The following is a 15,901-nucleotide window of genomic DNA, read 5'->3' on the forward strand; positions in this document are numbered from 1 at the left end:
TTACAAGCCCAAATGCTCTAACGGCTTAAAAGGCAACAGTTTATTTTTTTAAGACAATCTTCGTTCGTATGCAACTAGGAATCTTATTGACTTATTACAATTGACATCCTTACTATTATTCAAACACCAACTGTTTAAAATATATAGCAGCCTTTGTAAATCTTCTGGAGTTTAGTTTTAGCCAGAATTACAACATCATCTGCAAACAGTAGGATACTTATCAACTTGTCATATATTGTGGTTCTACAATTTGTTTTTCTGATAACAGTAAGTAAGTCATTGATGTACAAATTGATAAGTATTGGCAACAATAGGCAGCCTTGCTTCAAGCCTCGATATAATTCAAAACAAGATAAATCAAAATCATTTAAACTTTGAACCTTAGCTGTCTTAACGGGACATTACGATTATTTAGCTCTTGTAATTATTATTTCAGTTTATTGTGTACTTATCGATTCTAACAAGGCAGATAATATGAGCCTTTCAAGTTGTTTTCCTATACTTGACCTTATAAAATATTGGTAACCAAAGATGACCCCGTATTAAGTCTTATAGTGACTGCATACAGCCAAACATTTTGCCTATGTTTCATGTAGATCTAGTACGCAATATTAACTGAAGTGTGGTTTTATTTTTTATACCGAAGCAGTAGTTTTTGTTTTTCTTCTCCAAGTTGTCTTTTCTCATTTTCAGCTTGCATTAATTTGTCTTCAGTTTCAAATTTTCCACTTTCAGATTGGCTCAGCCTATTCTCAAGTTCAGCAAGTTGATCTTTAAGAGCCGGATGGACAGCCTCGAACTGCCGTAGCCTCTCAATTTCTTTGGCTTGTTCCTCCTGATTCTTTTTTCTTGTTTTGATTTCTTCCTCATATCCAGTCATAACTTTTTCCAGATGGTTTTCCCTGTCTCTATTACTTCTTTATCATTTGAAAGAAAAACTAGTAGAAAATAATTCAAATCAAGTGTAGTGGACAACCTCGATAGATATCAATTAGAAGATACAAGGCAATATTATTTTGAAGGGATACAAGGCTGCTTAAAGACATTTAACAATAAGTGAGGTTTGGCTAAGCCGGTGCTGGAGGGGTGAGAGTTTTTGCGCTTGTCAATATTTCTCATGAACAGACGAAATCAAAACGAATATGTTAGGTTGCAGTCTATGCTTGCAAACCAAACGTATTCAGTTTCATGATTAAATTGAAACGATGTACAATGTCGCGCGGTTTCTAAACCGGTCATCTGATACTACAATAGAAAGAGAACTAGTATTTGTTACTTGTGAGAATTTTAAATAATCAAGTACGATCGTACAAGTACGCAAACATAAGACTATTAAGTACATGAGAAAAGTGACCAGCTATGATATTTATATAGAGAGACTACATTATTTTATTAACAACATCGGTTAAAGCTGGACTGATTTTATATATTGCATATATTAGGATATTGAAACATAATTACGTTTCGAATTGTTCTTTTAATGTGTTTTTCTCAAGTTCGCTTTCTTTGTCCTTCCTCTTTATTTCCTCCTTTAATTTATTTAGGCTATGATAGATAAAATAAATTAATATATAAATATAAACAGACTCTGAGAAAATGTCTGCTATCGTTTTGCTTATTTACATCGTACCCTTCTAAAGGATCGTCTTACGTAGTTTAATTTTAGCGAAAACAAGTAAAACAAGAATTTAAATCAAAATAAATGACTGTCTGAAAGTCACATTGTAGTGAAGATACTCTACAAATTTAATTTTGCATTTAGCCAAATTTATACATGTTTATCTATCTATCTATTTATACTGCACCACTCCTCTTTGCGAGTATTATGTGCAACTGCGCGCCTGTACAAGAAGTTGATTGGATAGGAGGATAAAAGTAATACACGATATGTATGACAAGCATGAATACAGTTGACAGTGTTAAAAACATGAAGGATTTACAGATAAAAGCAGTTTAAAAACAGGTCTATCATGTTAAGCATTGTGTGCAAGTTTGGTCACACCCTGCTTAAACTGGTTCAGGGTGGGGGCTTGCACTAGTTGTACTGGAAGGGAATTCCAAAGCACTATGATGGCTGGAAAGAAAGAGTACTTATAGTAATTACAGGGAGTGAGGACCTGAGTATAGGAGTGGGGATGCATATGTCTTGTTAGACGGGATGGGGTGCTGACATAGGGAGGGAGTGGTACAGCAACCAAACCATTCACTATTTTGTAGAACATAAGGTGGCTCCTATCTTCAAGGTTACGCCATCTCAGCTGACATAGCATGTTTGTGACACTGCTGTAAGAGGGGGTAGTCATATTTAACCCATCGCGCTGCGCTCCGCTGAATCATTTCGATCTGGTGGATGTTTTGTTGGGTGTAAGTGTTCCAAACACAGCTAGCATATTCTAGCTGTGGCCTGACTAGGGCTGTATAAGCTACTTCTCGAACATTTGGGTTTTTGCATGGGATATTTCGCTTGATGAAGTTAAGTGTTCGGGTAGCTTTGGACGTGACTAAATTGATGTGTTTATTCCAATTAAGATCTGAGGATATAGTGACCCCAAGGTACTTTGCATCAGGAACTGTTTCCAAGACTTGGCCATAGAGTGTGTATTTTGATTTGAAAGGGGTTTTTTGACCTTGTTATGTTCATAACAGTGTATTTTGAGGGGTTAAACTTCATGTCCCACTTACTTTCCCATAGCTGTAACCTATTTAAGTCTTTAGGTTTATTACCTAATTGTTTTGCATTTACGTCACAGTGTTGCTCTAACATTACACAACGCTATACGAACCTGTTTTATTTTCAGGTTATTGGGATGAATATGCTTTTTCTTTTTTGTACATATTTATGTTCAATTTCTTTTTTTTATTTCTTGAAAAGATTGTTCTTTCGTCGGCACCCCTTAACAGTTAAGCTACATCTATCACGACTACATGGTGTAACTTGAGACTATGTAACAAAAGTAAATCCGCTGTGACGGGGTGGCTTCGTCTAACTTATCTATTTTGATTTACCTTGTTTTTACTAAGTACATGTAACATGGTTAGGAAACCCTTCGTTTGACGACAACCTAAATGACAATATCTTCTCGGCTGTTCAAACATTTATAGAAAAGTCAAAATGTTTTGATAAGCAAGGTAACAAGTTATAATAATGACACTCAGTATCAATCGCTTCAATCGCTCTCCTTACTTCTGTTCCATAAAAAAAAATCTATTGATTTCACATTGTTAAGTTGTTAAGTTTTGACAAATGTCATTCATTTGATGTTTATATTGCAGCCAATTGCTCACTGTTGCATGAATTCCATAATGTCATGACCAAAATACCGTGATTCTGTATAGTGAAACGAACCAATAAGCAATTTGTATCCAATTCAATCTCCACTCGTCAATTTATTATACTGTATATATCTTGAAATCACTGGCGAATAAATATGTTTAAACTAAATACACTTGTATGCTCTCTAAAAACATATTGAAATGGATTTGCAGTTGTCAGTATTTAAGACAAAATTAAGGGTCCAAGAAGCAGTCATCTGTTTGTATAAGGGTCATTCGCATGGCATAATTACTATAGTTAGTAACATTACACATAGATTGCAAGTAAAGGAATAAATACTGAAAGTCGGGGGACATCAATATATTTTTACTTTTGAAGTATTTTGTCGAAAACAAAACGTTTTCTTTTCATAAATCTGTTATTACTTATGTATGAAAGATTTTACAAGTAACTGAAGCACACCTTTTCGACTATGCAACAAATACATTTTAGAGTACTTGCTTCTCACTGGAATTTATAGATGCTGCTCTAATGGGCTGCCAACTACCGTTTCAAAACCTATGAATGAGTCAAAGGCGGGATACAAGCATTTTGTTTAGGGTAATAGTTCTAGACCAAGTTTCTTTAACAGTAGCCTTATCTACTCAGTCTTAAACAACGTTGGTACATTCAGTAAATCCATTGAATGTTTTTTTTTAAATTTAGTTCATTCAGATATTTTATTATAATGTCTTCTTCTGTTTAAGGAGTTAGTTCTAAAAACAGTTTCTTATCACATGATGTTCTGTAAAATATAACTCCACCTGATCTGACCTAAATGATATGCACTGTTGTTTTTAAATTTTTCATGTTTTCAGGGGTTTTTTTATGAAAAAGGCAGCTGAAACTATGTGCACAGTCTTTGTTATATAACTCAAAGGGAAATGCAAAAGCGCTACCTTGTCCTTATAGCCATAAGTAGAGTAACGATTAATTAAAGCCTTACAATATCTATCTCTGTATACTTGATAATTGACTGTAACTTCGTGTTAATGCCACTTACTCTTACTTTCAAGCTGCTTTTACAATTGGACCTCTTACAAGTCGTTCGTAGTCAGGGCGACTGTATCGAAGTACGACTAGTGGGCAGGAGAAAGGTTATCTGTCCATTTACATATCACTCCTTAGCCTATCCACATGATGTTGTGCGTGACACACAGATATGTGATGCAGAAATGTTTTTAAAGGAATTTATCTCAATAGAGGGTAGTTTTCTAAATTAACAGGTGAAATGTTCATATATCAGGATAATCAGCTGCCAAACAGTGGAAAAACACTTGTTATTATAATAACGTGCGATCAGCTCCTGTGTATGCCTGCTTAATTGATTTGGCTAAATAATCGCGATGAAGAAAAATACGGTGCGATGTTTAATGGCCTCTGTCTTTTCAAAGAGGAAACGTTGCATCATCTGCAATGACTGTAATTCTGTGTATAGTTACTTGCCAATGTCAACGGTAAGAATGAATGAAAAGATGGTTCGATTGACGAAATACATCATCATTACTTCATGTTCTTACTTTTGACGGTCATTTGTATGATATATGTCAGTGAATAAAACATAACTATGGGAAGAAATATTTGGACTTTAGCAGCAGACAAGCCATTCATGTTTGTTATTACAGTAACTTCCTTTCGTTTTATCATTCAGATAAAACCCAATAACATTTGTACAAAGTGCCATGTTTTTCCCACAAATAGCACGATTTTGTGAAATTGAGATGTATGGCAGCAATATGGAAAATGCTTACAATATCATGGATGATTAGTCATACGCACGAGTGTTGAAATTTAATTTCCTATGTCAAGCAATTAACCATTCTTGTATAGCGTTCATTTGTTCCATTAAAGAAAAGAATTGTTATGTAAAGGAAAATGTACAATAACTAATCTTTAAGGTCTCTTACTTTCTTTTAAGATTTTTGTTTTCTTCAGTAATTTTTCCTATCTGGTTCCTCAAGTCTTTGATGGTATCCTCATTTTCGGTGACTATCTTTGATTTTTGTTCAAACATATCCTCGGCTGACATCATTCTGTATCAGAAATATGGATACGATTCATAAATAAAGTAAGAAAATAGAGCAGTAAGTTACGGCTATGATGAGAAGTGAAATATTAAAAGATGTTTGGACGCCTGTTGAACTTGAACTTAGAAATAGTAGGGTGAAACTGTACACATTCCAAGCTTAAATGAAAATGAAATGACTCAGACAAGGAAGTGCAATGTCTGGTTCTTCCCTAAATTGCCTTAAAAGACACGAAACAGAATAGTGCCTCGCATTCTTCAAAATGTCTCCACGCACCTGTTCCCAATTTAAATTTTATTGACATATAGGTATCAAAAACATGGCACAGAACGTTTAGCAAAGACGAATTAAGAAAGGAATGACTCAGGGTTAAGATGTAATTTTCCAATGTCAAGTACACGGGTGATAATAAGTATGTATTAAGTATTTCCACAATGGTTAGGGATGAGTGGAACTCTAGAAATACAGACAAATCATAATAATATCTGTAAAAAGATCCTTTGAAAGCATAGAATGCAACCAAGATTAATAATAGCAGACTCGGTTTGACTGAGTCTGTTCATTTCTTGCTATAGACAATAGCATGAATGAAAGAAGTTATGTCACCTCTATTATAACATCAAGTTTGCTTTGTTGTTGTTTTTTTCAGGCATTATTTTTACGAAAATGTACTCACTTTTGCAAACAGACAGTTACTTCAGTATTTTTTGGCCATTAACATTGCGTAATAAATCAATGTAAGTGTAAAAGATTAAATAGAACCCTAAACAGAACTATTTATATAACATTCACAGCAACTCATAGACGATCAGCTGCATTGTCAGTGTAGGACGGATTAGTGTTAAAATTCAGTTTTCTTAGTCAAGCATCCACCCATTCTTGTGAAACGTTACTTCTGTTCCATATGAACTGTTTCGTATAAAAAATGGAGACAGTTTACAAATACGATTGTTTTTCTTAAAAACGACTTACCTTGTTTTAAGTATTTTGCTTTCTTCAGAATTTTTTCCGATCTGGTCTTTCAAGTCTTTGATGGTATCCTCATGTTCGGCGGCTAACTTTGACTTTCGTTCAAACATATCCTTGACTGACCTTAGACTGTTTTAGAAATAAAGAGTATAATACAAAGATAAGATGAGAACTCGATTAAAGTTAGGGATATGATTAAACGTAAAATAATAAAAGAACTTTTAACCTCTGCTAAAATTGATCTTAAAGGTAGCATGGTAAACTGTGCATATTCCAAGTTTAAAACATAATGAAATCAAAGGTGCAATGCCATTTATAAGATATTCTTATATCTTGCCTCGCATTCTTCAAAATGTATAAACATACCTGTGCCCTGTAAAGTACAACTGAAATATGGGTATCAGCATTGCAAGACAGCTCAACCAAAGAAACATAGAAATGTGTGTGTGTGTGTGTGTGTGTGTGTGCGTGTGCGCGTGTGTGTGTGTGCGTGTGTGTGTGTGTGTGTGTGTGTGTTCGGGTTTAACGTCTTTTTCAACATTTTTTCAGTCATATAAACGACGGTGTCTACTTTATAGTGCTGCCTCACTGGAATATCACGCCGTAGACACGTGACATGATACCCCACCCAGTCACATTAAACTGACACCGGGCTGACCAGTCCTAGTACTACCCTCTTAATGCTGAGCGCCAAGCGAGGAAGCTACTAGTACCATTTTTTACATCTTTGGTATGACGCGGCCGGGGATCGAACCCACGACCTCCCGCACTCGAAGCGGACGCTCTACCACTAGGCTACCGAGGCGGTCTCAACATAGAAATGAATGACTTAGTATTTCATTGTCATTTTATACATGTAATAGCAAGTATAAACTTGAAAATTAGTATGTATGAAGTAATTCAACAAGGGTTAGGGATGAGTATACATCCAGATATATCATATAACACTGATATGAATGACATAATTTTAAAGTAAAAGTCACATTCATTACAACAACATTTTTGCTTAAGTCGACATATTGGACGGTAGCATGCATTTCCACTACCGTCCATGAACAGGCTCAATCAAACCGAGCCTGCAACATTTTTGTTTTTGTTGTGTTTGGCGACCTGTGAAGCTTCCACTTTTCTCTATTCTATTATACAATAAACAAAGTGTTAATGTTTCTTTATGTAAATTAAGCACTTTAACAATCAGTAAGATTGTCGAGTACTTTAGTTGCCATTAAGACTGAATAATACAACATTGCAAATTTAAATAACAAAATGAAACTTAAACAAAAATCTTTAAGCAGTAACATCAACACATAGACGATTAATTGCATTGTCCGTGCAGACCTACCAGTAGTTAAAGTTCAATGTCCTAAGTCAAGCAACCATACATTCTTGTATAACGTTAGTTTCTCTACTACTGCAATGACTTGTTTTGTATGAAAACTGAAGACAATTTACAAATACGAATTTCAAACTTATTTTAAAAGCAACTCGCCTTGTTTTAAGATTTTTGTTTTCTTCAGTGTATTTTTCGATCTGGTCCTTCAGGACTTTGACTGTGTCCTCATTTTCGGCGGCTAATTTTGATTTTTGTTCCAACATACCTTTGACTGATTCCAATCTGTAGCAGAAATATGGATATGATACATAGATAAGATGGAATATGGATAACTTAGTAACGGCTATTATAAGAAATGAGATGTAAAACGACCTTTTGACCACTCCTTATTTTGATCTTAATTACAGCAGGGTAAAACTGCATATTCCAAGCAAAAAAGATATCGAAAAGACATGAATGTGCAATATCTGAGACCGCCGTTGCATTTAACCTTCCCAAATTTGCCTTTAAGAAGCTTTTCCATCACTGTCCTTCAACACCCGACCTGTAGAGCGTTTGGTCTACGGATCGCGGGGTCGCGAGTTCGATCCTCGGGCTGGGCGTATGTTTTCCGTGACTATTTGATAAACGACATTGTGTCTGAAATCATTAGTCCTCCACCTCTGATTCATGTGGGGAAGTTGGCAGTTACTTGCGGAGAACAGGTTTGTACTGGTACAGAATCCAGGAATAATGGTTAGGTTAACTGCCCGCCGTTGCTTCTTCTTCTTCTTCTCGTTCGCCATATTACACTTGTATGTCTTCGACCTCTACGAATCTGGTTGTCTTTTGTAAGGACTCCAGTGTTCCGTACAGTTTCTTCTGTATAGTGGACTGTATTGGCCATATCAGATTTCTCATGGTTTGGTGGCGCTTACATGTCTGCAGAATGTGTTCGGTGTCTTGTTCTGCTTCACCACATGGACACATGGCTGAAGGTACAGCTTTCATTACTCCGTTGAGGTGTTTGTTGAGTTTGTTGTGTCCTGTTCTCAGTCTAAATATGGTGGTTTGCTGAGATCGTGAGAGCTGATGGTAACTGTCAGGTTGTTGTTGTTTGTGGAAGAGAGATTTAATGATAGTTTTCATCTCATCTAGGCAGACTGGATTTTCTTCCTGTTGTTGTTCTGCGCCTTGTTTTGCTAATAGATCGGCTTGTTCATTGCCGTAGATGCCACAATGCGATGGTATCCACTGTAGCACTGTTGTGGAGCTGTTGATGTTGGATATTGCTTGCTCCACACTTGGTAGCTGGTAATTACTGAGTGTCTGTAATACAGAGAGTGCATCTGTAAGAATAACGACTGGAGTATTGTTGTTGACATTGTTTGATATGATGTTTGCAGCATGAATGATGGCTTCTTCTTCGGCTTTGAAGTTAGAACAGTGTAAGCCTGTTGGTATAGCCTCATACTGTTGTTTACCGTTGGGATATTGTATAAATATGCCAGCTCCTCCGTTCTTGGTAGCATTGGTGGCTGATCCATCAGTAAATACTCTTATCCAAGTTTCGGTAGGGTACTGATCTTCAAGCATATTGTTGGTAAGAGTTTTCTTCACAGTGTTTGATTGTTCATGTTTGGATGTGATGTCTGGTACTGTTGTTCGAATGATATTGTTTCTTAGATTGTCATCACTACATAGGAGATCATTGGCAGAAAAAGCTATCGGTTTTACTTGTTTCGGGATAATTTCTTGGTGTTTTCTCTGTAAGGTCTTGGCTTCCAAAACAAAACTTGATCTTTTAAGTCTGCCTGATGAAAGTTGTTTTAGCCTACAGTTCATTGGATGTTCTTGAGTGCACTGGTATTTTGTAGCCTGTATCATGGTTTTGCATTCTCGTCTCTTGTTTAGTGGTGGTATGTTTGTTATTTCTTCCATTTGTTTTATTGGTGTTGATTTCATGGCACCAGTGATAATACGTAATGCCTGATTCTGCACTTTGTCTAAGGTCTGGTGGTGTGTTTTAGCAGCTGTTAACCATGAACTTGACCCGTATTCTAGGTGTGGGCGTACATTTCCTTGGTAGACTGTTTTCAGTATTTTTTCATTAGCGCCCCATTTTGTTCCTGCCAATTTCCTCATGATGTTAAGCTTTCTTCTAGCCATTGATTCAGCGGATGTTATATGTTGCTTCCATGTCATTCTTTTGTCGAAAGTAACACCAAGATATGTCTGTTGATCTTCCATTTTTAGTGGTGTGTTGTCTAGTTTCAGATGTATAGATTGTTGCTTTGTTGATAGTGAGAAGAGAGTACCAGTAGTTTTTTCTCTGTTGATGGTAACACACCATTGATCAGCCCATCCCACTATCATGTCTAAGGCAGATTGTATTCTGTGTTGTGCGGTGGTTGCATATTCTTCCGAGCACCAGAGGACAAGATCGTCTGCATACAAGGCTGCATGTACTCCTTTCGGTAGCTCTGGGACAATATCATTCATGTAGAGGATGAATAAAGTTGGTGGTAGTACTCCTCCTTGTGGGACTCCTTGTTTCAGAAGAACCTTTTTTCCGTATTGTCCGTTTGTAAAGACTCTGGCTCTTCTGTTGTACAGGTAAGACTTGATCCATGAGTACATTCTGCCAGTGATGTCACTTCTTAGCAGTTTTACAAGGAGTCCATCTTTCCATACTTTATCAAAGGCCTTTTGTAAGTCAATAAAGACAGTGAGTGTTACTTTTTTAGCTTGGAAGGCATCTTCAATGACCTGTGATAGATGTGTTGTCTGGTCTTCTGTGCTCTTAAATTGTCTAAAGCCAGCTTGTTCTTGTCCGATGATGTTCTCTGATTCTAGGTAGACTTGCATCCGCTTGTTAATGATACGTTCTAACAGTTTACAACAGCTGCTTGTTAGACTGATAGGTCGATAGCTTGCGGCTTTTGACTTGTTCTTTCCTTTCTTCAATATAGGAATCATGATAGCTTCCTTCCAGCATTGTGGTACCTGACCTTGGCTCCAGCTTAGATTGTATATGTCCAGCAGTGTTTTCAGTGCAGAATTGCCAAGATGTTGTAGCATTTCATTTGTAATTGAATCTGGACCTGGAGACTTTTTCTTTTTTAATTGTTTAAGTGATCTTTTGAGTTCTGTCATTGTGATGTCATTCTGCATTACATCATGAGAAGCTGTTTTTGTTCTTTCTCTTTCCTCTTGTCTTACTTCTTTTTTTCTAGAGGAGGGAATGTTGGTGTTACTTTCAGCCTCGTAACTTTTTGCGAAAACATTTGCTGCAGCTTTGCCAGTGATGGTTTGTCCTTGATGTCCGAGAGTGATGGTATGGCTTTCATTTGCTTCATCATTTAAAGATTTTGTCAGATTCCAAAGCTTTGAGGTGTCTTTTTCCATGTTGAGAGATGATGTCTTTTCTCTCCATCCGCGTCTCTGACATTCCAACTTAGTTCTGAGGTGTTAAGCTTTACTTTGTGGATTGGTGATGTTTCATCACAGGGTAGTGAAATGTGTCTAGTGCGGTGGAGATCAACAGTTGTAGATCTACTGCTGCCGCTGGCTAGCCTACTTGTAGGTAAAAGGGCAAGTCGAGTGCGTAAATCTTGCCTTGTCAGTACAAAACCTCTGCACTACCAAGACTCCCTCAATGCCTCTCCATGGCAATGCACATCAACTGGGAACTACTATCCCAGGCTAAATTGAGGGGGATCTCGGAGCAACAAGGGCGCCAGAGTTGCAGTGTGTAGGCCCACCGGTGTGTGGATATGTCCTAGCACTCAATAACCTTGCCCCAGCTATGGGTCAACTAGCTCCGCTGCCTTGCGGATCACCCTTTTTAGAGAAAGGCTAAGGGAGAGGTAACCCTAAAATAACCCTTAGTGCTGAAGTCGGAGGTGTATGGGCCGTAACTGGCGCACTTTAACAGACCACATCACCACGCAAATTACAGCCAATATGACGCCCGCCGTTGCAGGACTGAAATACTGTTGAAAAACGGCGTTAAACCCAAAACAAACAAACAAAATCAACACCCGACCTTTTTATCTATCCCGTATCCCCCGACACGCACCACCTTTATTTTATTCTGTATTTTGCATATGTAATTAAAATGTACTTGTTGTGGGATTTATGAAGCAAACCGTCTACAATATTTTCCGTTACAGTAACAGCTTCTTTTTGTTATAAGACTACTATGCGATGTATGGCTCTATGGCTTTTTTGGAGGAATTCTGTGCTTTGGTGAAATCTATACTAACCTTTTATCTATTAACGCAACATTGACAAACATATTTAGTTCCAGTTTTAAAACAGTTGAAATATAGGTATCAGTAGCATGGCACAGAAAGTTCAACCAACAAGAATTTAGTATTGATGACCCGATGTTCCAATGCCGTTTTGTAATATCAAGTATCCGCGTGAAAATTAGTATGTGTGAAGTGATTCCACAAAGGTTACGAACAAGTAGACCTCTAGAAGTACAGACAAATTATAACGTTTCTTATTTTCTAAAATGATATGTATGACACAGATTTACGTTTTATGCCACATCCATCACGACAACATTTGTGCTAAAATTGAAAATCAGTAAACGAAGTGTTAATGTTTGTATTCAGGCATTGTGTTTGCGGAAAGGTACTTACTTTTGATATAAGTTAGTTTTCTCCTTTTTTAGTTCTTCCAGTTCATAATTTAACTCTTTAATGAATTGCTCTGCGGTGAGTTCTGTCTGCACATTAGTCTGTCCTTTATTACTAAGGTTTTCGTCCAGTCTGCAATAACAGTACATCATTTTTAACGTTCGTGAAACTGTCTATTCTTTGTTAAATTTAGTAAACCGACAAGGTTAACCTTGAACGTTAATATAACAGTGACGGCAGATACGTTACAGATAAGAATTATCTTTGAATATAACTGCCTAAGTTCGAAAGCAGCTATATATCTAGTTCAGTAGGTCCTTTGCTAATATACACCAGTTCTTAGAATGTAGAATCGGAGTAACAAATACACGCTATCAACATGAATTTACACAAATAATGAAAAACGGCCAGTTAGAATAAATGCGGCGTCGGATCTTTTTACAAAACAATCTCCACAAATTCAATAGAAAATAACACGCTCCCAAGACCGCAGCCCCATCGAATCAAATCCCTACACTTGTGTATATGAACAAGCCTCAAATGTTGATAATACAGAAAGCCATGACACAGCCAACATCTTAAATATTACATGAACTAATACTTATTTCATTTTACCGTAAGCATTCTTGATCTTCTTCTGTATCAGTGTCTGTTGTGTCCGTATCATCTGAGTCTTCTTGGTCGCTATTTAAATAAGACAGAAGTGGAATATTTTTCATTGTTATTGGTACTTAAATTTGTTGTTTTGATTCATTAAAATACATGCGGCACTAAAGATCGTATAAAATGGGTGGGTGGCGAGTTAAATAATGTTTTTAATTTGATAAGTTTTTTATGGCTCAATAAACGTTTAATAAATTACATGTCCCAGTATACATCATGTTAATGGTCTCAGAAACTAAAGATGCATTCATCACAGGCAGCATAGATGTAACAAATGTACAATATCAAGTTTGGTTTAAATGCATTACTCATCAATGGCAATTATTGAATCAGATGTATTTGTATAAGGTTATTTTAAGATACGTGTTATGAAGTAACTACCTTTTGATATGGCTAAATTAACTTATGAGAAGGACAGATTGAATCCACATGAGTTAGAGTAAAGTTTCAGCACCGATTTTAATGTACAAGCTAAAATTGTATGAGTCTCTGGTGAGAAAATATTTAATATTAAACAAGTTCAATAAATTGTTAACTACAGGACTTTTATTACATGACTTTACTTAGTAAAACAACTAAGTCAATTCACTTTTACACTGTTAAGCAAGAGAGAATGGTAATTTTGATTTTAAATATTTAGCAGTATAAGAGATCCGTAATCAATGTAATAAACGTACTCTAAATTGTTGAAATAGTTTTTGCCGTGTTCAAGAGACGTCGATTTTCCCAAACATTCCATACCCGGTTCCTGGAATACAATGTACATACATTTGATGGATAAAAAAACTACAACTATGCGACTGTCACCAGAGTCAAATTTGATTTAAATAGAAGGTTTCAAATATTGCTTTTGTTATATAAATAAAGCCCTATACATACACAGAAAGATGTCCTATAGATCAAACGTTTCAGAATATATTAATAGCTATTCTACATTTCTATGTAGAAGAGTAGCAGAATTAAGTATCAGTAGTTCAATGCAATTTCCTGACGTTGTCAAAACAATATCAATTCATATATGCCATGGCATGCATGTTTTGTTTTTAATCATGTCTTTGTTGTCAATCATGATTTAGTGATCATCATAATTCAGCTTATGATATGCCGTATATTGTTGTCAGTGGTGAAGCCATCCCTCTCGGGAATAGGGCCTTTGATGATCGAAATCTACTTGGATCGTTCATTTATTTAAAGAATCAAAGAAGATGTATGCTCAAGACAAAGGTGTAACATAACCCAAAATGGATGCCCCTTTCAATAGCGGTGGCACTATGATAAATCGCACTTTACATTTAATTCAACTCTTTGTCAAATTACCTCTCGTGCTATGTCGAATGGTCATAAACTGGCAAGGTAGATTCTGAAAATTAGCAATTTAACTTTCACTCAGTTTACAAAAAAGTCAAGGAAAAGTCACGTAGACGGAACAGTCAAGCATTGACCAACCTAGCGCATTGTGATCGAAGATGGTTTTGCAGCCCGAAACAGATCAACGGCTTGCGGCGTCACACGTTCTATGAATATAATTGTTTTGTTAAAAAATGAAAATGATGTGAATGATGTAAAAGTACAAGCAAAGTTCGAAGGCATAAAATACATTCCTTTATACTTAACTATATTTTTGGTTGTTGTTGTTATATTGGTTGTTGTTGTAGTTTCTAAGGCTGTAAGTATAAAATACACTTACCTCATAAAGTCAAATATGAATGATAAATCCTCTCATACAGAAACATAATAAAAAATGAAAATGGGAAGAGACACATTCTAACTAACAATAGTCACTTTAAGGAGTTTTTTTTCAAGTACCTTACAGTTCAACGTTACTTTTCTGTATTGTCAAATGTAACCTACATTGTAGATGAATAAAGATTTATAGCCAAAGTTAGTAAGAAGTATTCGTGATAATAAAAACAACTCAATCCTACCTGAATAAATGTAGCTCAAAGAAAGCAATATTTTAAAAAGAAAACTGAGTCACCAATAATACAGGAAATCAAACATAATATAAATTATGTAGTACAATTTACTTCCTCTTTCGGTTTTAACATTTTATATCAATATCGACGTAAAGATTACATACCACCGATAGCGACAATGTAGTTGTTCATTACTTTGTAGTTCTACCATTTCTTCGACTGACCTTTTTATATACTATTTTACGACCGATTTACTAAATTAAATCTAGTCTTATAATTGAATGATCACTTGTACAAGCAGAAGTAGGCAGATGGAGGTTGGGTGCGGGGTTAGTATACCCCGTATACATGATAATTTAGATAGTAGCAGCATTTTGGCTTTATGCTGTTATATGGTAGTAATGTGTGCGTCAAAATGAAATTCAGTCGTCACATCTAGATTAAATATAAATATATCCACTTTTTATAAAGCCATCAACAATGGCGTTAGGAAATTCCTATGAATCTAGATAGCATGAATTGCCCATGAGTTTAAGCGGCAAAAACAATACAAACATCAAAACCCTTGACAGACCCCGTGACAAAAATATATTTTCCGTGATGACATTTTCACGGTCGTCACGGCCGTCACGGGCTTTAGTAGATCTGGTTACACGGCACGAAAGGTCACACGTTTTATGCACAGAGAAACTAAACCCTTAAAATATCTCAAATAGTTGCTATGACAGAAAGACAGCAGAGTGTATGTTTACAGTATACAATGTAAATCGCATAATCAAGGCACACAAGAGAAATGTGCGCTAGTATTATACCACACGTTTCCTTTTCCTACATCTAACACGTAAAGTGCGGAATGTCAAAACACCACGACTATTCAGGTGTGCCAATATTTATATTTAAAATTTCTCATACTCTGCAGGTTCTCATCTTTTTTTCAACTCCATTTTATAACAAAACTAATGCGTTTACAAATCTCTGGCGCTTTTGTAGTTAACTACAGTTGATTAAAACTCATTCAGTTACTTAATATGTTTTCTATATCTATTTCTTTC

General features: G+C 36.0%; 1 protein-coding gene across 6 annotated transcripts; it reads right to left on the minus strand.

The window, feature by feature from the left end:
• Window positions 1-508: 508 nt before the first annotated feature.
• On the minus strand, window positions 509-14,966 carry LOC123558254 (rho-associated protein kinase 2-like). Of its 6 annotated transcripts, XM_053542996.1 has the most exons (10): window positions 14,859-14,962; window positions 14,548-14,597; window positions 13,611-13,681; window positions 12,886-12,954; window positions 12,274-12,402; window positions 7,799-7,924; window positions 6,313-6,438; window positions 5,221-5,346; window positions 1,462-1,545; window positions 516-917 (listed from the first exon to the last, which is right to left on the minus strand). In XM_053542996.1, exons 3-10 carry the CDS (start codon window positions 13,670-13,672, stop codon window positions 629-631), a joined length of 1,011 nt encoding a protein of 336 aa, XP_053398971.1. In that variant the 5' UTR covers window positions 13,673-13,681; window positions 14,548-14,597; window positions 14,859-14,962; the 3' UTR covers window positions 516-628. The 6 variants fall into 6 exon arrangements, with proteins under 6 accessions (XP_053398975.1, XP_053398974.1, XP_053398973.1 ...); XM_053542998.1 differs by lacking the exon at window positions 14,548-14,597 and having other exon boundaries at window positions 514-914; window positions 14,859-14,966; XM_053542997.1 differs by lacking the exons at window positions 14,548-14,597; window positions 14,859-14,962 and adding an exon at window positions 14,621-14,777.
• Window positions 14,967-15,901: the final 935 nt, after the last annotated feature.

This window comes from Mercenaria mercenaria, chromosome 5 (genome assembly GCF_021730395.1).
Source record: "Mercenaria mercenaria strain notata chromosome 5, MADL_Memer_1, whole genome shotgun sequence".
NCBI classification, from domain to species: Eukaryota; Metazoa; Mollusca; class Bivalvia; order Venerida; family Veneridae; genus Mercenaria; species Mercenaria mercenaria.